Source organism: Gavia stellata, chromosome 2 (genome assembly GCF_030936135.1).
Source record: "Gavia stellata isolate bGavSte3 chromosome 2, bGavSte3.hap2, whole genome shotgun sequence".
Classification (NCBI taxonomy): domain Eukaryota; kingdom Metazoa; phylum Chordata; class Aves; order Gaviiformes; family Gaviidae; genus Gavia; species Gavia stellata.
In genome coordinates, this window is record NC_082595.1 from 53,452,200 (window position 1) to 53,479,191 (window position 26,992).

Sequence of the window (26,992 nt, forward strand, 5' to 3'; positions counted from 1 at the left end):
CTATTTCACAAGGATTTTCAAGGTGGGATTCATGCAAAATTGCCATAAAATGCAAAAATTTATGAAATATTCCACAAAAGATTAAAAGATAATCTGATAATTTCAGTTATTTGAAAAAAAATTTTGACAAAATGATGTCAAAGCTTTTTTACAAAATACTTCTGTTTTTAAAGAGTGATGTGTTTTAATGCAATTTTCTTCTGTCAGTGATTCTCCAAGTGGCTTTAATTTGAAATAATAATAGCAACAACGTAAAGGTGATAGGGAATAGTAAAAGAAAAAGGAAATTCTAAAGTAAAAAACCAAATAAACTGAGGCCACCTATTGACAACACTAGATAAAGAAAAACAAGCAAACAAAGTTATATATCTACAACCAAGTATTAAACATCTACAAAATTTAGGGTTAGTGTTATGAATGTTGTTAAACATTTTATAGTAAGAACTGTAAAGTCAAAGGTTTTGAAGACGCTTTAATGTTTTTCTACAAGAGCAAAAAAATATGAAAAAAAAAGCCTTATCTGTCTTTAAACCCAGTTTAACCTAAACTGAAGACAAAAACATTTGGAAAGATTAATGGTTAATCTACGAATTATAGCTTTTAGGGATGACTAGTTCTTATTTGTCTGATATATTATTTATTATTGCTGATGCACATCCAAAGTGATATCTGACATTTTTTATGCATAATTGAACAAGTGGTCTTAAAAATATACTTTTGCTGAAGTATTTCACCAATAGCAATGGTAGGAGTCACATAATTTAGGCTGGATCACAGCAGCATCCTGAGGACGCATGTTTAACCTTACGCTGCACATGGAAGTACAAATTTGTGAGACACCTCTTCCTACCCAATCTGCTGCACAATGAAATGATCCATTTGCTGTTTTGTGGCCTGCGAGAGCTGCTTTTTCAGGTGTCGGATGCCTTAGCCAGCTTGCAAAATACCCTTGGCACTTTGCAACAGTGCTCTGTTGAAAATCATTTTTCTAATAACTCCGGTAATAAGGAAGAGAGGACTATTCAGTTCTGTTTTGTCACGCTGTAAAATAATTAAGTTAAGCTGATGCAGAATAAATGATAGAAATAGAACCCATTACTACAAATAGAACTGTCTAATATAAGTTATACCAACAATTAGTTAGGCTTCGGTGAAAACCAAACATCCCCTAGATATTAGAAAAACATGAAATCACAGCAGTTATTTTTAAAGCATCCAATACGATGAATATTTGGCAGCTTCACTGGTGGCTAGTGGCTTGCGGCACCACGTTGGGCTGCCATGAGACAAGGCTCGGATGTGAGATGACCGCAACAACACCACTCCAAATGCCGGGCTGCTGCAGCAAAAATTGTGATAAAAAATGACACAAGCAGATGCCAAAATGCAGTAAATGAAAGGAAAGGTTGAACTGTGCCCTAGTATGAAAACATCCTTCTTAACTGACTCCTTGACCTCATGGAGTTGCATGAAGCAAGTCAAGCAATTTGCTGTCACAGAGGTAGCAGTTCCCCACAAGTACATGCCCCTGATGACAGCAAGCAAAATTGTACATATAGGGGATTCTGTCCTGGGGTAGAGTGATGGACCAGTTATCAACCTGTAATCTGTAGACCACCAGAGGTCTGCATAATGTTAGAAAGGAGGAAAAATTATTGCGATGGTATCAGTTCCCCACGCCCAAAACAAACGTATAGACAGTCCAGTACAGGTAAAAAAGAAACAAACAGCATGGAAGAAAATAAAAGCAATAGGTGAACTTTCAACAACTTACTTTGTCTTTCCCTGTATTTGAAACTCCCCTAACAGCACCATTTAGTTACGTGCTTTAGGAGAAATCTAGGGGTTCTTGGATCTGAAGGTTGACGAAGTTGCCTGCTTATGGTCCCCTTCTAGCACTGGAAAGTTAAAAGTATTAGCATCCACATCTTCAAACCCAGGGCCTCCAGTGAGACAACTAATCTCCTCCTTCATTCCTATGTACGTAACTGATTTTCAGAGTGCCTGTGGAAGATGCAGATGGTCAGAGGTCTCAAAATGCAGCTATTTATTTAGGAGTCCAATCAAAGGATTGCTGCTTCACTTCTAGAGCCAAACTTAAAAGTTTTGGCCTTGACATCTTTGGGCTTCAATTTCTTCATCTGCAAAGGAGAAATGATACCTGTCTCTTGGAAGTGTTGAAGTGTTTTATTCATGGATGTTTACAATATGTCCTCAGCTTTGGCTGAAATTTCTGGCTTCTTTGCACATGCAAGCCTTCATGTGCGATTCTGTTCCTGCACCACATTAAACCTTGCTTTATATGGGATTCTCTCATATACATCAGATTGTTATGAGCACAACTGCTGAGTCATGGGTGCAAGAGTGGTACAAGTTATTGTAGTCACTCGCACAACCTTTCCATGCACAGATTTCAAGAGCAGACTGAGACAAGTTTAGAAGCCAGTTCTTTTAACTTTCTGATTTCTTCTCTGTGACTGAAGAGATTAGATTATTGGAAAACATGCTATTAGCACTGGCTTGCAGCCAAAGGGTCTGCTATGCATTCTGCAAGGGGTGCTGTACTTGCTGTAAATTAAGAAAAAGAGCTGGGTAAGTTACTCCAGCGAGGAATGTTCCCTTTGGGAATTGTCCACAGCAAATGAGAGCTGTGGTTGGTGAGCAAAGAGCAATGGGGAGAAGAAAAATAACAAAAAAGGTCAGAAATTTCAGGGAAATAAAAGGCCCTTTTTCTCCTCTATGCTGAGCACCAAGTTAACAAGCTTTAATGTTTGTTGATCCCTTTTATGCTACTTTCTGCATACCCAGACCCAATTGAAAAAACCCCCCGAACAATTATCATGTAAGCTCATGCTTAAATACCTCCACATTCAAAAAAGCACATCAGCATATGGTTACCTTCACACATGTGTTACAGACCCCTCGACTTCAATTAGACTTAAATACCTGATTAAAATTAAGGACACATTCTTGAATAGAGGCTCTTGTGCTTGGAGCAGACACATATCCTCCTGAAGTACGCAAAAGCCTAACTCTTAACATACTAACTTTGAAAATAATACCTTGAACTTCTTCGCCATTAATTAATTCAAAGTTTAAACTATTTTTCATTTTTAAACATTTTCAATAATTTTAGGTGATTTTGTAGTAGAGAAAATAAAATATCAAATATTTTCAACATGACTATGTTTTCGTGGTGTTCCAGAAAGCAAAACCATTATTCTTTTCTCCTTTTTTAGAAGATTAAAAAAATAAATTATCTTCCCTAATTCTGCAGAGGAAAGCATAGCTGTGTGAATTCAAAAGGCTTATGAAAGGCTTCTGGTACTACTTTAATTTAGTAACTTCTTAAAATTAATGTTCATGCATTTTAAATCCCTGCCATTATACCTGAGAGTAAGATTCCTACAGTGCTTGGAGTTAGCAGCCCTGTTCCTTTGTGTCTCAGCAGGAGACCCAACACAGATGATAATTTCATTGGTTTTTTAATATAAATATTTTCAACTCTGAGATTATGAAATAATTTTATAAGGGGCTACTAAGCTATATCCTGATAGGAAGGAAAACAGATTGCTTTGATTTCAGTAAGAATCAAACTGGTGTCCTATAAAAGGAGACACTCAAAGCCCGCTCATTAATCTCTAAAGTATCTTTTTCTGCTTAAATCTGCTGTTTACTATGTAATACTTTCCATACCAACATCATATGTAACACTCCATATGGAAAAAAGCCAGTAGAACAAAGGTGTTCTCACAGAAAATTAGAAAGAGGTGTTCAAAGGGAAGCCAAGTGAAAAGGAGGCCAAATGATAGGGGAAAATTATTACAAAGTTTTTCACAGACATGTGAAAAAGAGAATAAATGTAATTATTGCAAACTCTATTGTGATTTCAACCATCCTTAAAAAATACTGAGAACATGATATAATCAAATAGCAGCAGCAGCAGTAACAGTAAGACTCCAAATGTGCAGTTCTGTAGGACCTGTCACCCTGTGGTCCTCAAGGCACTTTCTAGCAATCAAGTAAGACGCAGCTCCACGATGTAAGTAAATGCTTTAAGGGTCATATTACCTTTCTCTTAGGGGATGCAGCAGCTCTTTAACACCACACGTTTGGAGAAGAAAGGGAATGAACTGCCTGTTTGATAGCTGCTATAACGAGTCTGAACTGAGACATTTAGGGAACCTCTAGGGCTGAAATTGTGGCTCTTACCAGCAAACGAGCATGATTGCTATCGGCCTTATTCCACTTTATATTGCAAGGAGGAGGTGTAGCCGTCCCAATGCCCATGCTGAAGCAATAGTTCAGTACTGGGGATTCAGAAGCGTCAGTGCATCACCTCACTGCTGTTTTCTTCCTCTGAAGACCTGTAAGCTTTGAAATGTCTTGACGCTACATAATGCCTGAGAGCTGCTGATGGCTGGAAGGGCTCAGCCATGAGGCAAAGTGCTCTGGGATGTCGTCATGGTCTTCACTTCCGTCAGGAACACAGTTGCTTGGTCACAACATAGGAACAGCACTGTGGTAGACCCTGCTCCAATTCTTCTGTTATGACTTTATAAGCAAAGAACAGCTCCATGAAAGTTTAACACCAAAAGAGTTACACTGGCATAGAATAGGGCTGAGATCAGATACACTAAAGCTTCAGTCATGCCTGTTTTTAGAGATAAAATGCATAGTAAAAACTGCATCTAGCTTTGTGGAGTGTTTTCTCCAAAACCAGCCTTGCCTGAGGCACACTCTACAACAGCACCTCTTTCTCTATGTGGAAAAAAAGTCAGTCTGTAATTAAGTGTTCCCTTTAAAATATCAGATGCTATAAAGCTATCTGTTACTGGGAGTAAAGATACAACAGATCAGTGGTTGAAATTGGGCATCAGTGAGTCTCAACTGCATTACCCAAGACAAATTTCAGAAAGTCTTGGTAGTTAAATCATTGCAACAGTCTCAGGGAGGCAGTATAATCTCAGTTGCATGTATGCTTCAAATAAGAGGTCAGACATCTTTCTAAAAGCATGCTGTAGTTTAACCATAAATTATTGTGCCTGAGAAAGCAACCATTAAGTGGGTCCTACAGTTTTTGCTAGGCACCTTCAGACATCCCTTGCCGCTGCACCTCTGGCTAGGGGCGGCATGCACTGGCGAGCCAGCCATTTGTTAGCATTTTGCCTTAAGATAACATCAGCAATATCATTGTTTTCTTACTCGCAGTGAGTTGCATTATGCTCATCAATCTGATTCTGATTACATAAAAAAAAAGAGAATGAAATAATTGTGGATAAAAGCAAATAAAAATGCCGTATTTTTAATACAGTGTGATGGTCCAATATTTTCTTTGTGATTTGAGAACTACTTGCTTCACAGGAGTTTCCAGAAATAAAATAAACTTCAGTTTCCTTAAAACAAACTCCACATTGCTGCCTTATGAACAAAATTGGATTTTTATGTCTCATAACTTTTCAATGTAGCATATCTGCTGGATGAGGCATCAGTGTAAGCAAACAGATGGTAGGAGACTTGTTGATTTTACCACAATATATTTGTGCAGGATAGAGAAGGGGAGAATCTCAAGAAAGTATCCTTTTGATTTCATGTCATTTTCTCTTGCTGTGCATTAGCCACTTGTCTAATGCAGTTTAACATTCATATGAAATTACTGGCAAAACAAAAGAAAAATAACAGTATCTTTTCATTTTTTAAAACCTAAACATGTATCTAGAATTCTTCAGTAATACGGTCTCTTCCCCAGTTTCTTTGTTCTTTATACCAGAGGAAATTAAGAAGGCACTAATAAATCAGTATTTTAAAGAGGATATAAAGATGGAATGTTGTTTCGTGAAAAAATGGAGTGAAATGACGGAACATTTCTCTTTCAAAAAGCAGAAGGAATAACAAGCCAAGTTATTACTGTTCCTGTCTTTTCTGAACTACAGCATACACTCCACTTTGTTTCTTGAAACTAACATCTGGAAGGAGTGTTTAAGGTGCTGTCTTATACAGAACTTGGAGACACTGTTACCTTAAAACAGCATAGTCCCTCAGCCAGCATGGCTGTGAGCAAAAGAAGAAAAATTACCTTTATTACTACAGCATCTCTTTTTACACCTTTCTTTCATCTCCATTGCACTGTGGCTCTCGCTCTGGAAGTGTAGGACTGGATCACCCCTCCCGCTGACCCTGGGATATGCATTCATGTCTGGGCTAAGTGGCTGTAAAGTGCTTCTGTTCTCAATCAGCAGTTTCACACTCAAATTGCATGTGCTTATGCTCTAACTGACCATATGGCAATGGAATAGCAAATTTTGAGAAACAATTGTTTGCATCGTGATCATTACATTGTAAGATAAGTGGAAATGGCCCACAGCACCACAAACTTGAGGGGAAATGATATTCCAGCAATCCCCCTGAAATGATGTATAATTAAAATGTCTGTTGCCCTTGAACATTCAAGCATGGCTCCAGAGTAGGAATTAAGAGCTCTGGAGGTTCAGTTGCCTTTCAACTACATTTTAGCACCTCTGAAAGATTTTTATCTAATTTTAAAAATTAAGGTGCCTGCACTTAGGGACCCATGCTGGGATTCATCTTCCCTGGTTGTAGGCACTGAAGATTTGGACATCCATGATTGACCCAGCTGTCCAGGCTTCTCAAGCGTCAATACGGGTCTTGTTGGGTTTAACTCTTCTGTGGAGAGAGAGGGGGAGATCCTCTGGCCTTGGGGACACCACACTTTGTAGTCATTGGAGGCAAACAGACACTTCTAAGACTCAGTCCATCTGAACTCTTGTAAACCTCTGCCTAAGGATGAGATGGCCTGGGAATTGCCATGTAATGTCCAATGACTAGCTCAGTTGTTGGTGTTTATGCTTTCAATGCCTGCAGTCAAGGGAGACAGTCAAATTATTTATTTGGGTCAAATGTCACTGTCCTGTAAAAATCAACAGAGCCCTGCCAAATTATCCAGTGGAAGATTTGTTCCTTGAGGTACGTAAGAGGTCTGACCACCCGGAATTCAGCAAAACTTTCTAGTGATCAGTGTGTCTTAAAATGAGATCACTGCTATTGGCTGGTCTTAGAAGATAACTTATCCGCCTCCTTTTCGCTTTTTGAAAAATTGTGACAATGCCCTCTTGCAAACCTGCCAAGAGGATTAATATGAAAAAATGAACTGATATTTATACAGGTTTTGAAAGGTGCATTCTTGCTGCTGCTGCTTATTATTATTTTAAGGTGAGTAGAGTCACTTAAGGGCGTTTTGTGCAGAACAACTCCAGTTGCTCTCAGCTATGCAAGCCCACTAGCTTAGAAGCGCTCCTTACTGATGTTCCTTTTCCTTAAAGAGACCATCTAGTCTGCCCCTAGATGCATGCGCTTCTCTTCTGCCTAACTTCCTGAAGCTCCCATATACGAACACATGGAGGTACCCAAGAAGATGAATCGCCTTACATCCTACCTGACATTCATCATCCTTGCCACTGTCAAGAAGCTCAGGACGGGTCCCTCGCCCTCTCCTCCTGCTGGCTACTGGCTCTAGAGGTGGAATAGTGTTGGCACCTGGAAACCTATAAACAAGTTCAGAAAGACCAGGGCCTAAAGAAGACTTCTTGGCTTTCTGTCTCCTGCTTTTGGACATGAATGATCTGTGGTGCAAGGCCAGATTCAGCCTGTAGCAGTCATTCTCTGGCAGACAGCTACTGACTTCAGCCGAACATCAGGGATGGCCCTACCTCAGCAGCACCTTGAAAAATGTATTGCGCCCACTGGAGTTAGGCACATTGCTGTCTATGCTTCGGGTCCATCTCGCACTTGGGAACCGGTGATAACAACACGTTTACTTCATTTGTGCTGGGTACTAGTTGACCATGCAGAGGGGAAGCTGGAGCAGATGTTACCCTCCTCCTCATTCTTGACACCAGCCCAACAACTGAACTAGTGAGGAGGATGTTAACTCCTTTTGCCACCACCCTTTCTGTTTAATTTGCTGAGGCCTGCTTCAGGTGATCACAAGTGTTGTCTCTTCCCCTTTTCTTTCTCTGGGAAACCTGCAGCACCAGGCTTTACCTTAACAAGTTTCATCCTTCTTCCCTGCTGTGACACTGAATCCAGCAACTCCATAAGCCACCATGATCAGTGATGGGAGTACCCAAGAAGTCAGCATGTTCCGGCTCAGCAGCTCACACCCAACTCTCCCAGTTACCCACCTTGCTTTTATTTATTTCTTCAGTAAAGATCTAAACTCACACACAGAAAAGTTTGAGAAGTCAGATGTGGCTATGGAACTAAAATGAAAGGATGAACAACACAGATAATTCCTACAGATTATCTAGACATTTTCTTTAAGGTAGGGGACAGGAAAGTAGAAGGGGGCTGCCAGCTTAAAAAATTAGAAATGATGCCTTACATGCATTATTTCTGAGTATCAGACATACCACCCTAGGAACGCATCATGAGTAGCCTGGATAAGACCCAGGCCTTTTTGCTTGCAGGACCTAACTAGTGCAAGGTGGACACTGGAACCAAGTCTTGTGATCCATTTTTTACCCCTGCTGTATTGGAACCAGCACACTCTACTCACAGCAAACTGACAATATATAATGTAATTTAAATGAAAAAAAAAAATCGGTATTACCAACCTTTGTTGGGATAGAAAATTCTGCTATGGTCTGCACATGCATAGACATATACCTGCTGTTCACTGTGTTCTTAGAATATCATGTATTTTTTTCAGCAAAGAAATTGGCTGGAATGTAGATGATTTATACATCTACATTCATCTCAGTTTGTTGTAAATGTGGCCTTTTTAATCCTCAAAATTGAGTCCACTGGAAAGTGACTTCTGTCAGCATTGCTGCTTAAGTATCTCATCATCAGCCCCAGAACGCTGTTAGTGTTCATCCCTTCCCTGCTACTAATACCACCCTGCACAGTGAACATTCAAGACACTGTATAGTCAGGATCATTTTAGAATACAACAGAAGTTACAAATTCCACCAGAGCAGTGCTTGGCTTTTCCCCTGTAACATATGATGATTCTTGATACTCTTTGGGGTAGGAGGGGCTTGGGGTTTTTGTTTTGGGTTTTTTTTAATATTTTTGGGGCAGACCAGAGAAAGGCGAAGAAATCCAAACTGAGGCTCTGGGTAGTTTTGCAGCCAGATACAGATCATTTAAAATACATTGGTCAGGATAGCGCACTCTACCCATTGCTGTCTAGAAGATTTGCAAGCATGGTGCACACATTACAGAATGCTGTCTCTGCACTGATTATTTATAATGATAACACACTGATTCTCAAATTACACTGTGTCCTGACTGCTGCCTTCTATCTTGCCCTTTCCTACAAGCAGCCTAGAGGTAGGACTTTCATACGCATTTGTAAAGCACCTATTGCTGCAAACATTAATAAGAGCTATCACTTAGGAGCAGTTACTTACACTTTGTTTAATCTGTAATGGATTCTTCTAAATATTTACAGTAGAACAGTTGTCAGACCAAATGCTGGAAATTACTGGCAACTTCCCAGCAGCCAAAAAGGAAAGAGAGGAGAGGAGAGGAGAGGAGAGGAGAGGAGAGGAGAGGAGAGGAGAGGAGAGGAGAGGAGAGGAGAGGAGAGGAGAGGAGAGGAGAGGAGAGGAGAGGAGAGGAGAGGAGAGGAGAGGAGAGGAGAGGGGGAGGGGTGGGGAGGGGAGGGGTGGGGAGGGGAGGGGAGGGGAGGAGAGGAGAGGAGAGGAGAGGAGAGGAGAGGAGAGAAGAGAAGAGAAGAGAAGAGAAGAGAAGAGAAGAGAAGAGAAGAGAAGAGAAGAGAAGAGAAGAGAAGAGAAGAGAAGAGAAGAGAAGGAACCCACTCATTGTTGCATTCTTTTGTTGCACTCTTTTGTTGCACTCTGTAACTTGGTGGCACTGAGCAAGGATGGTCCAGAGAATTGTGCATGCACCAGCCTCGAGCTGTGCTTCAGCCACATAAAACTGTCTCTATTCTTGCTAATCTTGAGGGAAGTGACTGTTTGCTTTACAGACCCTGAAGTAAATAAACTGTCTGAAAGGCCAGTGGCTGCTGCAAGAGATGGAGGAGCTCCAAACTGTTTGAGGGTGTCAGCGTAGGGCATGATGCTGTTTGCTGTTAATTGCATTGTGCCCTGCACTTGGGCAGTCTCTTGGCTGTTACATCTGGAGCCTGCAGTATTCCCCTGTTGTTGTGGCTCCCCAGCACAGGCTGATTGCAGGCACACGCACTTAAAAAAAAAAGTAAAGTTAAGCCCGTGAGGCTGAAAGAAAGCCTTTGGTGGGCTTTGCCTGCACAGCCTCTGAAGTTGCCTTGGTTCTGATGTGCAAGATGTGTGTGAAGAAGGTGTGGAGGAGGAACAAGAGGCTACGGCTCCTGGGAGGGACCCGTGTGCCAGCAGCAGCCAGCTGACAAATGGCCCACCAGGCTATACAGCTGTGCCCAATAAGTGGGGCCCTGGGTGGACCAGAGAAAGGGACAGCAGTGGCATCACTGCTTTACAGCTGGCAGAAGAGCCAGCGCATGGGAAGGGGACCTGAGACGGGACGCACTTGTGTGGCTCGCTATCTCCCACTGTGACACAGCAGGTCTGTACTTACACAACAAGGCTTGAAGGATTGTTGTCCTGCTTTGGAAAAATTTCCAGTGATTTAAAAATGAGAACTTTGCCTGAATAAGGACCTGTGAATTTATCCAGATATAGAAGTTTTCTGTAATATTTGCTATTGTAAGGGCCTGTCCTAGTTTTGAGACGTACGTGTGTGTGTGTGCCTGTGTGTATGTGTATGGATGCATGTGCAAGAGAGAGCGAAATCTCACTGCCTAAAACTGTTCTGCCAAGATAAACTTTGGAGCATTTTATAAATTAACTCTGCTCTATGTGTTTATTTTTCTTTTGGAGATTCTAAAAGGAGACTGTTCAACTCATCTTATTAGGGGCAGCATATTTTTTTAAAGAGAAAAATAAGTTCCTACTCTGCACTGGAAAGTATTTGCTATTTTCAGCTAAAAGTATTCTTTCCTTCTGACCTGGCATATTAGATAAGATTTATATTTCTGACCTGACATTAGGTAGTTAAGATTTATTCTTCTATATTAACTTTACTGAGCTTGCAAGCTATTCATTTACAGCACAGTGAATATATTTATGGCAGAAGCAAAGAAAGTTCACTACAAAGTAGTAAAATATGTTATTAGGAGTGTCCCATAGACTGATGAAAATTGTGAGTACCCTTGCAGCTGGCTTCCTTCTGGCTCTTTTTTCCTTCTTTGTTATTTCAACTTTAAAACTTGAATTTGAAGTCAGTTTCGATGGTGAATAACTTAAAAGAGTCCAGATGATTCTAATATATCTGCATATATATACACGTACATATATGCTGTGATTGAGAGGTGCAGGGTAGGGGATAACAAGTGACTTGAATTCTCTCTGCGTTCTGCTGGCAATGACCCAGGCATAAGTAATGTTGGACCTCGCTCTCCTGCCAGTATAAATCAGGAGGGACTCCACTGAGGTATAAAGCTGGTGTGTGAGTGAGAGCTGAATCAGGTCGAGAGGTTTCCTATATCCAAAGGTGCAGGCCCAGGCAATCTGTTAATGTCCAATTGACTTAAAGAGGGGAACCGCAGACTGTGATGGAAACCTGGAAGCACTTCAAGCCTCTATAGACAGAAAGTTGGAAAGTTAAAGGCCTCCTATTGAAATCAGTGACAAAACCTCCCATTAACTTCAATAGGAACAGAATCAGGCCCTAGAAATGGCTGGAAGCCAAAGAACTGGATGGCTCAAGAAATAGGTAATAGGAGCTGATGACTTTCACCAATAAATCACCAATGCAAACCTGGCCGTGCTTGGTTTAGACTCAAAATTGCTTTCATCTGATGTTTGTTTGAAACTGTACGCATTGTAAAACCTTCAGGAAGAACTGGCAGTTATGACAGCTGTCTCAGCAAGAGGCCAACGGCTGGACGGGGTGTGGTATCTCCTCCGTCCCCACGTCATCGGAGGGAGTCCATCTTAAAGAGAAGCAAGAAGCACTGGCCTGCCTGTAGAGAGAGCAGTGCTTGGGCTCTGCTGTTAACCAGAGGTTTTCTATTTCAGAAACTGTCAGACTAACTCTGTAAATCCACTTAGACTGAATATACTGGGGGAGGGGGTTATGGCTCCACAGCAAGCCAAGAGGAGGAGTAGATATTTCCATTTGTAGACATTATTCAACTGCTGTCACAAGAGAGAATAGAGATGTGCAGAGCTTTGAGGAATTAAATGTGTCAGAGAAAGGGCTTGGCATACGGAAAGTCAGGACCATCAGACATTACGAAAGCTGAGAATTGCTTATAGAGTGCAGCAAGAAGTGCTACACGTTACAGTTCGGCTGATGAGCTCCGCTGCCCATCCCTTCTGCGACACTGCGTCTCTCTGCAGCTGAGGAGGATGATTTTGTAAGTTGTACTAAATTGAGGCCAGTTGCCCTGGCATCGTGGCACTCCCTGACAAAGCTGTGGGGAAATGCAAAGTATTATGGAGGGGACTTTCCTCCCCCCACAATGTTTTTGCAAACAGTGAACTTTTTCCGCTGGTCCCTGAAGGGTCCTGCACTGCTGCTTGGAAAGCAGTAGACAAACTGGGTGAATATTTTGGTATCTGTGCTTGGTCAAACAGCCATAGCCCTGTTTGATGTCAGCTGACACCTTCAGAATAGTTCACCACTTTCCAAACTCCACCCTTCATATTCTTGTATTTGATAGACCTCAGGGCTACGTACCCTATTATAGTATGCAAACTGTTCCAGCTCCTTCCTTATGTCTACCAGGCCATGTCTGACAAAGGGCCCAGGGATTCTTTTTGTATATGCAAAGATTCATAGCTTGTTTTTACAATCTGTCTTTGTAAATCAAGAAGCTGTTCACTGCTTCTTTTCTCTCACCAAGAAACCCACTGCTATCATCAAGTCATCACACCACAGCTCAAGGGCGTCCGTTTTCTTTTCACCATTTCTCCGCAAAACCCTGGGCTCAGAACTGTAAGTTGCAATAATTTGTGGCTTGGCATCAAAAGGGAAAAGTATGCCAAGGAGGAAACTTGCTTATAGGTATGAATAAGGGAGTGAGGGAGAGAGGAACTAAGGGAATGTTCCTTTGGGATGACTCTAAGGAAGAACAGGAATTGATAGGATGATGAGAAAAAAATTATTTAAAAAATTCATTTGACAAAAGGCACGTTATCATATACCTTACATAGCATCGTCACATGTGAATTCTGGTGTGTCTGCTCTGGTTCACTACATTCACCTGCTAGTTCTTGTTTCCAGTGGGGTTGGGTTGGATCCGGGCATGTTATGGGTAGTGAGGAGGACATGGACCACGCCTGTATTAAATCAGGCAGGCTAACGGAGCTGATCTAGAGTTCCTCTACCACTTGCCACTTCAGAAAATGCAGCATTTTGGGTCTATCCCTGTGCTTACTTATGTAGCCAGTCTGATGTGGTGTACGTTCTCATTCTGCACATTACTTCAGTCACTGCTTTGAGAAATAGTGCCCGAGTTCAATACCTGTAGAACGAGAGGGAAAAGGGAAGTTTGACAACTGTAACTGAGCACATGGCAAAGTAGGAGAAAGCTCATGAGCACACAGTGCTGGTCAGGGTGAGTAAGTACAGCGTGGGGAAAGCAGTAGAAGTATCCCTCCCACACTTTTAAGTGGCAAATTGCAGCTGTTCTCTTACAAAAGACGGTGGAATACCCTCACGACGTTTACCAGCACCTCGGGAAGAGAAGTGCAGATTGCATTGCTGCTCCTTTTCTTGGTGAGTGAGAACAAAAATTCCCCACCAACTATCGTGGTTTTTTAATAGCCTGTATAAACATCCAGGCTGGATTCTGAGCACATGCAAATTTTATGCTGGCAGAGCTCTGTGAGTTATTTGCTTCCTGACACGAGTTGTAACTAGAAACAGAATCAATCCCTTAACCTTTATGAGATGTTTATTCTGCCTAAACCAACTCCCATTAAAAACAATGCAGAGGCTCTAATTGAAAACCTCATGTTAGTCTGGCATGTGCCTTATGATCATGACATTTCTGTTCTCTGATAAAAGAGAGGCATATTAACTCTTCTTGCTGTTCCCTCGGCAGATGCACAGATGGCGGCGGTACACACGTACAGGCACATGCACAGACATCCCCCTGGGGAATGTCAGTAGTGGTGCTGCTGGGCTGTCATGGGGGCAAGGAAAGACTCTTCTTCTCTCGCACCACCGATTTCCCCTGCCAGAGCCCAGCCTAAGGAACATTGTTTTCCCCCTCATTGGCTGAATAAAATTTCCAGCCTAGAGATACACGTCATCCGAGAAGCCAGAAAGGTTTCACCTGTACACAACTGAAAAGGGAAGGGTCCATATAACTTCCTAGTGTAGTTCTAGGCATGCCTGGCTCAACAGAAAGAGAAGAGAGTCCCCTACCAAGCTTCCCGTGCAAATTTTTTATTTTTAATTTAGTGTTTGGTTTAACCCATATAAAACTAATTATTTTGTTTTCCGTGACCAAACAGACCATAAGAACAGTGGGAGAAGAGATGGAGATTTCAAACAAACCAAAAAGCTTTGGGTGGCTTGTAACAAAACTTCCTCTGTCTGGGGTTATCAGTATCCTTTTTACCTATATTTTAAGACAATTTCAAAGTGAAAATACTTTAAGAACACATCAAGACCTTTAATTCTTGCTTGTGTCTATGTGAATTTGTGTGTATGTATGTGGATGTGTATATACAGATATAGATATGAATGTGTAGGGGAGAAGGGAGAGATGACTAAATGTCATTATGTTTTATATTATTTTATATTATTTTAATTTAGATTTTATTTTATATTATTTATATTTTCATTTATTATTTCTAATTGTTTTATATATTTTAGAAAATATTATTATATTTTCCATCAAAACTATTAATTTTGTCAGTATTTTGTGAACAGTTTTAAACACCACCGTGCACTTTTGGTAGGTTTATGATTTCCTGACACCTTTGTCAAGTGTTACATACACTGATGGCCAAAAAGGTCTTTTTAGCAGATCATGGGCACAGACTGTGTAAAGGAGTTTTTCCAGCTCTAGGACTACAGCTGTAGGCTTAGGGGGTTCCAGGGGATGAAGTACATAAGCCAGAGAAGGCTTATGTAGGAGTCAGGGAGTATGAGATGGAAGATTCTTCTTCTGAATAAGCTCTCTTTTATGCAGTACTGCAATTTCTGTAGCTGATCTCTTTTGGACAAGATGTGTCCAAGGTCTCTGCGGACTTCCAGATGAAAAACACAGGCCCTTTTTGGTGCACACAGCAGTAACCACAGTCAGTCAGGGAACCAGGGTGGAAGGCTCGACCAGCAAGTTCCGTAGATGAATAACTTATTTTTCAACAAATTATGCAAGGCTTCAGAAAGGATTATGGATTGACTTTCATAATGCTTGGTGGTCTTTTAGTGGTAGCTATGGTTAGAATCCTCCTTTTTACATAATGAAATGCAAGAAAAGACTACTCTCTTGATTAATCTATTTTATCTGGACTCAGGTGTGATTTATACTGAGGAAGAAATGAACTTCTCCGCTCACTGGGTAGCTGGGAAATGATGTGATTGCAGAAAGAGGTGAATAGCAACCTGTTCTCCCCTCGAAGGGGTACAGTTTACAGTTTCCTTTGTGGCCAGCCGGATCCTGGCAAATAGGAATAAGACCCCACACTCCAGTCACTCCCCACCCAGTGCTTCTAACCTCCATAAAGCTTGGGAAGACTTGTGTTCATCAGAGTATCCAGCCACAGCACACAGAAAAATTGTAAAAGGAAGCCTATTTGAAACCTCCTCCATAATTTTCACGTCCATGGAGTAAATGAGTTCACTTTGACCTCTAAGAGACCATTAAACCATAATATATGTCACCACTTGTTACATTATTTCCTGAAATACACTGAACTCAGAGATAGTAATGTAACAGCTTACTTGTTCTAAAACATACATTTGAAAGAAGCTGAAGGTTTAAAGCGTGATTAGTATCTCAGTAAATTAGTCAAATGAAAGAACATGGTACCCAGCCATGGAAGAGACTAAGCATTCTCAAATCATGCTAATTTTATAGGTTGTTAGCAGAAATAAATGATGCTAACAAAGCAAGGGAAATATTTTTGTCTACAATCTGTCCAGGGGAACTTGCTTTTATATTTACCTGTTCCTGAAAATAACTTTGGTCTTTTCTTAGGAAATAATATAAGACCTAAGCAGCCATGTGGACGTCCTCTTGCTGACATTCACTCACAACTGAATCCTACTGATAAATTCTTACACCACTGAAGCTTCCCCTCAATGGGTAGCTTAAATAGCACATTTAAGTTGTTTCATTCCTAAAGCCAGGGCCTTGCGCTTAAAAAAACTTGTCCAGGGTATAGCACAAGTTATACATGCTACAGTCTTGTACAGAATTCTACTTTCACTTTTAATACACACTCAAAACTTGTTAATTGCTCAACTCTTCACAAAACATAAACACAAAAGACGAATGTGCGACTTCATTTTGGACTGCAAAACAAGCTGGGTTTTTGCAAAATACCAAATCGTGTAATTTATTTACCTTTCTAGCCTTCAAGATCTTGTCTATTAGCTTTTATGACATATGTGGCCATCATGCCTAGCACAAGGAGGTCTCCTCTTAGTTGATTATTTTCAGTTCTGTGTTATACTAAAACTTTCTGGAATCTTCATCCATCTGTGTGTATTTGCTAAATAGATGCACTTAACATCTTCTGACTCCCGTGTTAAATAAATATCCTTTGGTCCCACTTGGTTCTATTTTGGAGAGGTAATTCTTCACTCAGCAGTGTAACATAAAGTAAAACCAGCAACTCCTTATTCAGTGGCATAGAAAAAAGTGAAATTAATTATGAACATTCTAGGAAAAGGAAACAAGGTTATGAAACACTTGCCGACGCTGGTGTTTGTAATCTTCGTGAATAAGCAATGCAATAATGCAGGGCAAGTGTGCGTGGGAGGCGCGCTCTGAAGAAGCTGGCTGTTTTCCTCTCTCTGACCAGTTGAGCTGTTATGAATAAAAAATGTTGTTGCTAAAGAAACCTGTAATAAATCCTTTGGGGAGTATTACATGTGCTGATAACATACATAAACTTTGTAAACATATTAAAGTGTCAGGTTTTAGTAGCTCTGGTTCATGTGGATGTTTGTAAATGTTAGTCAAGAAATGCAGTGGAAATCTTGTTCCACCAGCTGGTTGCTTCTACGTTTCTGGTTCACATGAGAGCCTTCTCCTCTTCCTTGCCCTTGAAAAAGAACCTCACTTTGTAGGGGAGATGAGGAGAAAGGGCTCAGGCCCTAACTCTGCTGTAGTTTCCCACCAAAACGCTATCACCAGAGAAGCTGCACACCTGGTGAGTTATTTGGAGAGAAGTGGAGTGCATGAGCTGGTGCTTGATAAAGGATTTATGCTCTTCTGAACATCCCTGCTTTGTGTAGTGATGCCCTCCATCGATGCCTCCATCAAAGTATAGTTGGCAGCCCTGAGCAAGGCACTTCAGTTGCCTTTCAGTAGGTGGGAAGAGTTGGGTGCCTCCAAAAGGGACTGACAAAAACCAGCAAGCTGAGCACAGGATTCTCAGCCTAGTCGTAAGGAAATGCTAGGGTCAGAAACTGTCTCAAATCCTGGCTGTCCAGGGGGCTTAGGTGCCCTGGCACTGCTACCCAGCCCTGCAAGCCAATATATTCTTTAACAAAAGAGAGGAGACCTCGTTTTTTTCTTTTGAAACACACCAAGAAGGGAGCAGCAGCCTTGCTGCCCTTAATGTATCCAAAAACTTAGCAGCTAAAATATCCAGCCAGGAGCTGAAAATCTAAGTTAAATTAATTCTTCTATCTAGCACGACTCTAGCCTGTGTTGATCTGCTCTAAGAAACTGGCTTTTTATCGCCTGGATTTACATGTAATCTCAGGTCATTTGCTTGCACCCATTTTAGTTAGCATGGAAGAGGGAAGGGCCTGGGGGACCTGAGTGCGGGAGCAGGAATGCGTATGACTGTATTCTAGCGTCAGCAAGCGATCACCTGCAGAGTCCTGTTCTCCCTGTGGAAGAACTTTGTATTGTTGTTTTTATTATTTGTAATGATTTACTTATTGCCTTTTTTACCCAGGGTTTCTTTAAGAGAAAATCTCAAAGTCTCTGCAGAAGGGACCTGACCTTAGAAGTCTCCCATGCCAGGTGGATGCTCAATGTCCGTAAGTTGAAGTCTCATGTTCGAAACGACAAAACGTATGAGAAATGCCCGTGTGTCAAGGGGGAGGTGGCAATTAAGCAGGGCTTTGAAGGTGAGGGACTCAGGTGTTTAAATCCTGCCCCAGACACACCTTAGGCACCTAAGTCTTGTTCTTGGATCTGAGCCTTGCTGTGTCTGCCCTCACACTTTACAGGAAGCCGCAGGAATCACACATCGTTGCTATTCCAACACCCATCAATGAACTCCTGTTTTATTTTACAGTGCCCCAAAATCTGCTTTACCCTGCAGGAAATATCAAACGTCTGAAATGCCATCGAGGACCTTTCAAGTTTAAACATGAAACGTGTCAGGACGTAAAACCGACACACAATAAGAAGCTTGAAAGGATAATGTTTATAGCAGCGCGCTACCAGAACTCAGTGTAGACCTGTGGTTCAGGGTTTTACTTTCATTTAAAAGTGTTCACTATATGCATTTCTTTATGTTCTCCCCCCTGATTACTCTGTTGTGTGGAGCTGAAGTATCGGCACAATGCCAGGGTGCTGCTTGGAGCAGGCAGGAGCTGAGTGCCGTCACAGTTCATGTCTGTCCCGGTTCAGCTCCGGTCCCCATAGCTGAGTTCCTCCCTAGCAGCACTGGAGGGATGTAAGTTTTGTGGCTCCTTTGCTTCAGTGAGTGCTATTTTTGATCACACAAGTAAATAATACTAACATTTTAAAATGCGTGGTCTATAGCTCATAATCTAGAAATCAAAACACCCAAAAATGTTTATTAGTCAGCTATTGTATAACCGTAGTACAATCATTCCTTCTTTTTAAGTAGCGTTGCTCATCGCGCTGCTCACTGCTAACAACAAAAATAGGGTTAAAGTCATCATTAATAAAATCTGTTGGATTTTATTATGACGAAGTGTCTAATAAGTGATTGTTCTGCCATCACCAGAAGCTTAGTTATTCAATTATTTATAAAAAAGTTGTAGCTCTTCTGGTTTTTTGTTTTGAGAGCCATAACATGTTTTGCATTAATAAATATTCTCTGAATATTTTTATCTGCAGCATTGTTTGTGGTAATAGCAGACAGACTTTTGTATAAAAATGTACATGGTTTCAGCTGCCTTTTTTCATCTGGTAAGATTGCTTTGTTCTGCATTATTTTGGTAAAAAATTGGCAAAGTGATACTGAGTACTTCGGCCTCTAAAATTAGAAATGAGCCAAAAATATTAATTTTTATTAGCTTTTATATATCTTCCACCAGGCTTTCACAAATTTTTCTTTAATTTCAAATGAAAAAGGGACAATTTACTGTTGGGGAAAAAATTTCTTAAGAATCTCTATAGTTCTAACAGATGACTTTTCCTAGTAGTCACTGTCTATAAACGATTTAATATGAAATGGTAGACAGCTCATTAATGTTAGCGATAAACAGCAGTGGTCAAGCCAGCACACTAGCTTTATCAACCAGAAAGCAAAATGAGCACGCAAAGCAAGAGATAATGGGTAAGTCTCATTTTTAAGTCCTAGCTCAGATTTTACTAAGCAGAACTTCCATTATCTTCAGTGAAAAATTTACAGCAAGAAGCAGCAGCAAACCAGGGATTTGCAAAGGCTTGATACACAAGTAATAAAGCTTAAAAGAAGAAATTAATTTCAGAGTTAACTTTATTGACTTCAGTTGGCTCAGTAGGTGAAAGTAGTAAAATAGCTGTTCTTTTCATATGCTTAAGAAAGAGATTGCCTCCCAAGCAGGCTAAATATCACAGTTTTGAAAGATACAGAGCATTGTTTTTTCCTATATAGGTATCGTACATATTTGGATCATGCAATTTTGCAAGTACTCTAGCATAGGAATTCTTCCAAACTCAAAATGTTTCCTGAGGTCCTGCAGAAAAAGAGCCCTCTCCAGCTCCGGTGAAGTCCATGGGACTTTCTCCACTGAAAGCGAAGGAAGCAAGTTCCAGCTCTAAAACCATCTCATTAATAATAGCAATATTTTATGCTGCCTGCAAAGAGAAATAGGACTTCATACATATTTGCTGACATACCAACCTACGTCAATGGCTTTGAGACGTTCTGGTGATATATGTATTTGCAATTTAACATAAATTTTAAATAATGTAGGAAATGTCTTCAGGAGCTGAAAGAAACAAAATTTGGAATTATCACCCTTTCAGATGCCAGGTATGAAATGAAGAACTGGTCTGTAACGTCCTTTAGTCTCTTGGGATAATAACACGTATTGTTCCACATTCAGCTGGTATACTTCAAACACAGATCTACATGCACATAGAGTTATTAAAAAAAACAACGCAAGCAGGATATCCCTATAATACTTCTAATGCTTTCAGCAATGGGCAGTGATTTTCTAATATTTAATTGTTTAAGATATTGCTACTGTGAAATACGTTCACAGTTTATGAAAATACGATGAAACGGTACTCCGTCTGCTTTTGTTTCTAATGACTGCAATAGGAATTTTACAGTCTATTTCGAAACAAACAGGATCTCATCCAAAAATGAGAAGTATAGTTACATTGCAAAAAAGATGCACTTGTCACCAGCAAAGTATTTACTCTGACAATACTAATATGAAAACATCACAAAAGAAAAATTATCAGCAGCATACAAATACTTTGAAAATAATTTAATCCCACCCAAGGACAGATTCAGCTTACTTGATGGCTGCTTGCTTGGCTAACTTCTGCTTTAAATTATTGCACTCAGATACTGAATTATTTCTTTTTTAAAAAAATAGTAAGAACACCTATATTATATATAGAATATGTAGCATTACCATCTGTGCCATACAACCCTAAACATACATGTAGATATCAAAAATATAGATGGTGAACTATTAAAAAATTGCTTCCAAAATGTGTGTTATTTTAATAAATAATGTAATTCCTCTTTTCTTGTTGACATTTTACCTCCATGTGAATGACGCCCTCCACAAGGGTATAAAAAAACTGAAGACATAATTTTACCAGTTTGTGTTTTGTCAGTTCTCTCCTCTTTTGTTTTATTTTACATAGCTATGTTTTCAAATGGGCTGTTAGGCATCTGCTTAATCTTGAATTCTTAAGCAGTTACATGCAAACCAAACCAGAGAGGCAGAGGGTTTGCAGGGTGGAGCCCTCCACTCACGACCGTGACCAGAAGCAGATGATGGAAGACCCGCAGTCCCGCGTCAACAGAAAAAACGATGGAGGAGCGACCAAAGGAGTGAATGCTGGGTATCGCGAACGTGTCGTTACAGCAAAAGGCAGGAGCCAGTTGCCAATATCAGATACTGATGGGCTACCAATAATATACATCGTGGTAGCTCTCCATCCAAATTGCAGTTCCACTAGGTCATACTGATAGTTTTACTTCCAGATGTAGGAGTTGTGGTACAAATACAGAATTTTCTATCGCTTTGCTTATTCTAGCGATCTCCAAATTTAGTCCGTGGCTCACTGGTAGTCCACAGGGTGATGGCAAATGGTCTGCCGGTCATTCACAGACCCATAGCAAATAATACTTCATTTCCATCAGTTAAAAGGTCAATGAGAAAGGTGCATAACTGTCAGTACTAAGTTTTGAGGGTTGATGGTGGTCTGCAGAGCTATATATATATATATATATATATCTATATCTATATATTTTGGAACTATTGACTTAATCTTACTTTTTTTCCTAAGCAAACTGCAATCACTGGCAGATACATAGAATTTCTTATTCATTGGTATGCTAGTCTATACTTGGCTGCATATTAATCTCTCTTGTAGGACCCAAGCAAGCAACTTAATTTGTTAATCTTAATTGCCCTTATCAGAATAAAAGCAAAAATCTCTTTGCTGATGATATGTTTGCTTTTGAACTTTCATTGATCTTGTGCTATGTCTAATTATGGATCCAATCCTCTGCCTGCACTCTGTTGTTGAATTCAGAGGAGTTTTGCCTCTGCACAGCCGACTACGCACTTACTGCTGATCATGAGACAGAAATTTAGGATGCTCAAACTAGAAACTTCAGTAGGAGTTTGGGGAGTGAAAGGACTGCAGACCAGACTTTTCTCCTAGTAAAGATTACTTTTGCAATAGATACAAAATAAGTAATGCTTCAGGACCAGGTCCTTCTGATAGGGTAAATTAACAAAGAAACTTCAATTTATACTGGCTGAGAGTCTGGCCCAGCATATTCTGAATTAGTTAGTTCAAGCTTTGTTATTCCTTTATCTTAAAATGTCAGAGTCTACAATACAATACATAGAATGGGGGACTCAGATATTAAACAAAATGAAGTAACAAGGGCTTGCTGACTGCTTGATGGCAAGTGGTTTGTACCGGATTTAAAACTGTATCGGTTAAATGGAAATTTGAAAACACTTCCCTAGCAATGGGTTTAGGACTTATGCTTGAAGTAGGCTATCTGGGCAAAAGAAACGAAAATCCAGAGAAAGTCTTCCATGTAGTAGATGAATTTGACAGGTGTCATCTTTATCTGCACACTATAATTTTTTTGCAAGTTCCAGTATTCACTAATAACGATTCATAGATTTTTAAAGCCAAAATGGCCAGTGCAAGTGGTGACTGTAACCTCTTTTATAATAACTTTCATAAACACTCACACTCTAAATAACCACTGGTTATACCAAAGCATGTTTTACAACCAGCCCGATTTGAAGACCTCAGCCAGTGGACGATGTACACTGCATCCAGGATGCACACTGCATCCAGGTGAGGTGTTCTGACGGTTACTTGCCTTCACTGCCAAAATAATGAGCCAGACTCCCATTCCGACTCTTCCTAGCTGTGATTTTTCAGCCACTTGTTCTGCTGTGGATTTAACTTAACTCTTGCTTTTTAACCAGAACACTTTGAGCAAGTACTCAGTACCTTCTCCACGTTGTACCAACCAGCTAATTATTTGCAACCAACACTTCCAGCTCTATTTCCCGAAAGTTACGCTGCTGAATAGGGGGCCTAAGAAAGGCCTAGGTGGGACGGCGCTGGCGTGAGGAGCGCACCACACGCACACGCAGCAGCCCCGACGCTGGGAAGCCGCGGCTGCCCTGCGCCCACCCGGCACCGAGACCGGCCGGGGGCAGGAGGGCGACCTGCCTTCCCCCGCCAAAAGGGCGGCCCCAGGAGGGGGGCAGCGGCCGCGCCGCGCCGTGCCGTGCCGTGCCGAGCGGAGCCGAGCACCTGCCACCGCGGGCTGCCCGCCGCGGCACAGGACAGCAGAGGTCGCCGCCGGCCCGGCTCTGGCCCGGCGCGGAGCGGAGCGCACCAGGTGCCGGAGCGAGGACGGGCGGAGGGGGGCCCGCCCCCCGACCCTCGCCCCGCGGGGGGGTCCTGCCCCTGCTGTGCCCCCGACCCGGGGCTGAACCCCTCCACCCGCGTCCGTTGGGGTGCTCCCGTGGAGGGTGGGGGGTCCGCCGCAGCTTGTGGGCCCGCGGCTGCCAGGGGTTAAAGGAGTGGGTGGGAAGTGATGGAGGCTGCGGAGCCCTCCCTTGCCAAGGATAATAAATCGGATGCCCTGACATGTTTTACTTAGCCCTTAGTGCTCCCTCGCTGCGCGGCCGTGGGGATGGGGGGGCTGGAGCCCCGCTCTCTCTCGTCCTCGGCTCCGCTTTAGGGGCACTTTAGGTGAATCAAACCTTGTGTGCAGGAGGCAAACCATACAAAGGAGGCTTTCAAGGGCTAGCCATGCCAAACAGGGGAAGGGAGCGAGCGCTGAGCAAAAAAAAAATTAGAATAATAGTCATCCCCCGTCCCCTCCCTGAGGAAGTAACTCAGTTACTTCTTGCTGATTAAATGCAGGCTGCCGTGTTTTATGACATTTCCTCGGTATCTGCAGCTGTCAGGCAGAGGACAGGCATGAGCAGCCCTTCCGCAGTAGGTGCGCAGAAAACGCCTCCCCAGAAACGGCGACGGGTCCGATGCAGGTGGGATGGCTAGGCGGGATCGGGGGCACGTCCCGGTGCCCCCCGCTGCCGCAGCACGGCGCCGTCGGCGGCTCCTTGCGGCGCCCCGGCAGGGCTCTGACCGGCGGCCCTGCCGGGGGGTCACCGTGGACCCGGGTCCTCGGAGCTGCCCGGTGCTGCCGGCCGCGCCGGAGCCCCACGCCGGAGCCATGGGCCGCCGGCCCGTCGCAGCGCCCCGCGACCTGGACAGCGCCTTCCCGAGGGGGCGACTCGCTTCTGCCTCGCTTTTCTTCCTGCCCCCATGCCGGGGGGGCTCTCCTCGCCTCTGGTCTCCCACATCGCCTCCTCCAGACGGCAGTGCCCGAGGAGCTGCTGCCAGCACCCCCGGTTACTGACCCTCGCCCCCCGGGCCTGCAGGGATGCCCCGGCCCGCCCGGCTCCCTCCTGCCGCCACCCCGGACCCAGGCGACGTTGGTCGGGGGCTGGCTAAATCAGAAGGGACGAACTCCCTTCATCCCATGGGATTAAAAAAAACCCAACCCAACATAAAATATCAGGGGCCACAGCCCCGGGGCAGTGCCGGTGGACGACCCAGGGGCTTCCCGGACGGTGCCACCGAGGTGACTGGTGGCGAGTGAAGGCTGGAAGCCAGCGGGCCGGGCAGCGGCGTGACACCCCAGCCCCCCACTCCGCACCGCCGAGCGCCAGGCTGAACCTACAGCCATAATCTGTACTGCTGCTTCTTGGAGTGGGGGCTTCTCTCTCCGTCCTCCCCCAGGTCGCTAAATGGGGACCGGGGTGGAGAAAGGCGCTTAGGGCATCACGGCAAGAAGTTACCTGTCTTGTCATCGCGCTTTCCCTTTAGGCAATGGAAAGAGCTAAGAAAGGACGTTCCCCTTCACCAGACATTAAAATATACAGGAGCAGACGCAGGTCTTCCCGGAGCCAGCTCTGCTCATCCCGGTGAGGTGAGAGAGAAAACCAGAAAGAGATCAAAAATCGCCTTCATCCCTCCAACTCAATGAAACCGCCTGCAGATCCGCTCGGCCGCGCCGCGGGCGCGGGACTTGCTCCCTAGCGCACTCGCAAAGGCACCGGGGGCACAAGAACCCCCCCGACAGGTGATCAGCATAACGAGAAGAAGCAGAAGTTATCAAAGTATAAATCTCTTCGCACTTACTTCTTCCCTGTCGCCGTACCCTGGAGGCGTGCTGGCTGCCAATGTATTCCATAAAGTTCAAAGTGATAAAAAACCAAGAAATCAGTCGCAATTGCATAGTAACCCTTTGAGAGTTCGACTTCTCCTTTTCGTTCTTTTTTGCTTTCCTTTAGAAAAAAATAAACCGGGGTGGTAGGCGGCAAGGGATGAACACAGCAGCAGAAATACCTGCACCGAGATCCAAAGCTGGGCTTGGCCGGCTTGATGGCTTTTGCCTTTTTTTTTGCCTTTTTTTTTCCTTCCTTTTTTTTTTTTTTTTCCTTCCCCTCCGCTTTTCCTATTGCACTTTCCAACCGTCCGCCCCGCTACCTGCCGCAAACCTCAGAGGGGACTCAGCAGCGGAGAGGAGCCGAGCAGCCGCCGCCGGGGTCCATGCCGGGCCGGTGGCCGGCAGCATGTTGTGGGGGTGCCGGGGTGCGTGCGGCTGTGCGCGCCCGTGTGTGCGCCGGGCGGGCGAGGTGCCGACAGGACGGATGGATGGATGGCGGTGGGAGAGGAGTGTGCGAGGGCGGGAGCGGCGGGGGGGCAGGAGGAGGACCCAGCCCCGCCGCCGCCGCTGCTCCGGAGCAGCCGCGCTCTGCGCCGCGGGCACCGCCAGCCGCCGGGCGCAGGTGGGCCGGGCCCCCCCGGCTCTCCCGCCCGCCGACCAGGAGCCCCCGGGCTTCATGCGGGAGCTGCTCCGGAGCGGGGCCCCGGGGGAGAGGCCCCGGGGCGGGGCGGGGTGGGAGGAGGCGAGCCCCAGCGCCCCGGCACGGCGGGGGGGGGGGGGTCCCCGCGCCCGGCCGAGCCCCCTCGGGGCAGCAGCGCCCGAGCATCCTCCAGCGGCGGGGCCGGGAGGGGGGCGCAGCGCCGCGCCGTCCCCGCGGCTGCGCTGCCCCCCGCGGCGGGGCGGGGCGGGCCCGGGCCCGGGGCCGGGGCCGGGGCGGGCGACGGGGCTCTGCAGCCTCGCTGGCAGCCCCCGTCCTGAGGGCTCCGCTCGCCTCCCCGCCGCCGCCGGCCTTCCCGGGGCCCCCGCGGAGATGCCGCTGCCCGCCGCGCCCTGGCCCCTCCGTGGGGAGGAGCCCCCCCACTTGCCGGGGAGACGGGGCGGTGTGCTCGGCCCCTTCCACGCGGAGGGGGACACGGCGCAGCACCCCCCTCTTGCCCGAATCTGCCCCCCACATCCCTGGAGATGGGGAGATGGGACGGGGGTGGGGGGTCTCCAGCCTCTCCTTCTCCTCGGGATTCTCTGCGTTGTTGCCATTCCCCCCGGGACAGGCATTTTCCGGGGTGACTTCGGCGGGACGGGGCAGAGCAAAGCCGCGTGTCCCGTCGGGGCCGGGGGCTGTCCCCACGGCCGGCTGGCAGCAGGGGAGACGCGGGGCTGGGCCGCGGGCCGGAGCCGTGACGAGCCGAGCCGAGCCGAGCCGAGCCGAGCCGAGCCGAGCCGAACCGCAGGGCCGGGGGTGCCCGCAGCCGCCTCCCCGCCTCCGCCGCCGGGACCCTCACGGGAGCCCGGGCAGCAAAGGCGCAGCTCAGCTGCACCTAGGCGAGGCACAGCCGCCTTTTTGACAGAAGGGTATCGCGTTTCCTTTCTCCGGCAAGGTTTTCTTTTTTGGGGGG

The 26,992-nt window shown here is 44.4% G+C and overlaps 1 protein-coding gene across 1 annotated transcript in view; it reads right to left on the reverse strand.

Annotated features, from left to right (window-relative positions):
* The window catches only part of RSPO3 (R-spondin 3), a 61,441-nt gene extending 35,978 nt beyond the window's left edge, over positions 1–25,463 (reverse strand). Inside the window, exon 1 of the mRNA XM_059835730.1 lies at positions 25,352–25,463. Within this exon, the coding sequence (XP_059691713.1) occupies positions 25,352–25,448 (97 nt within the window). The 5' untranslated portion in view covers positions 25,449–25,463. The remainder of the gene's footprint in view (positions 1–25,351) is intronic.
* Between the last annotated feature and the right edge of the window lie 1,529 nt (positions 25,464–26,992).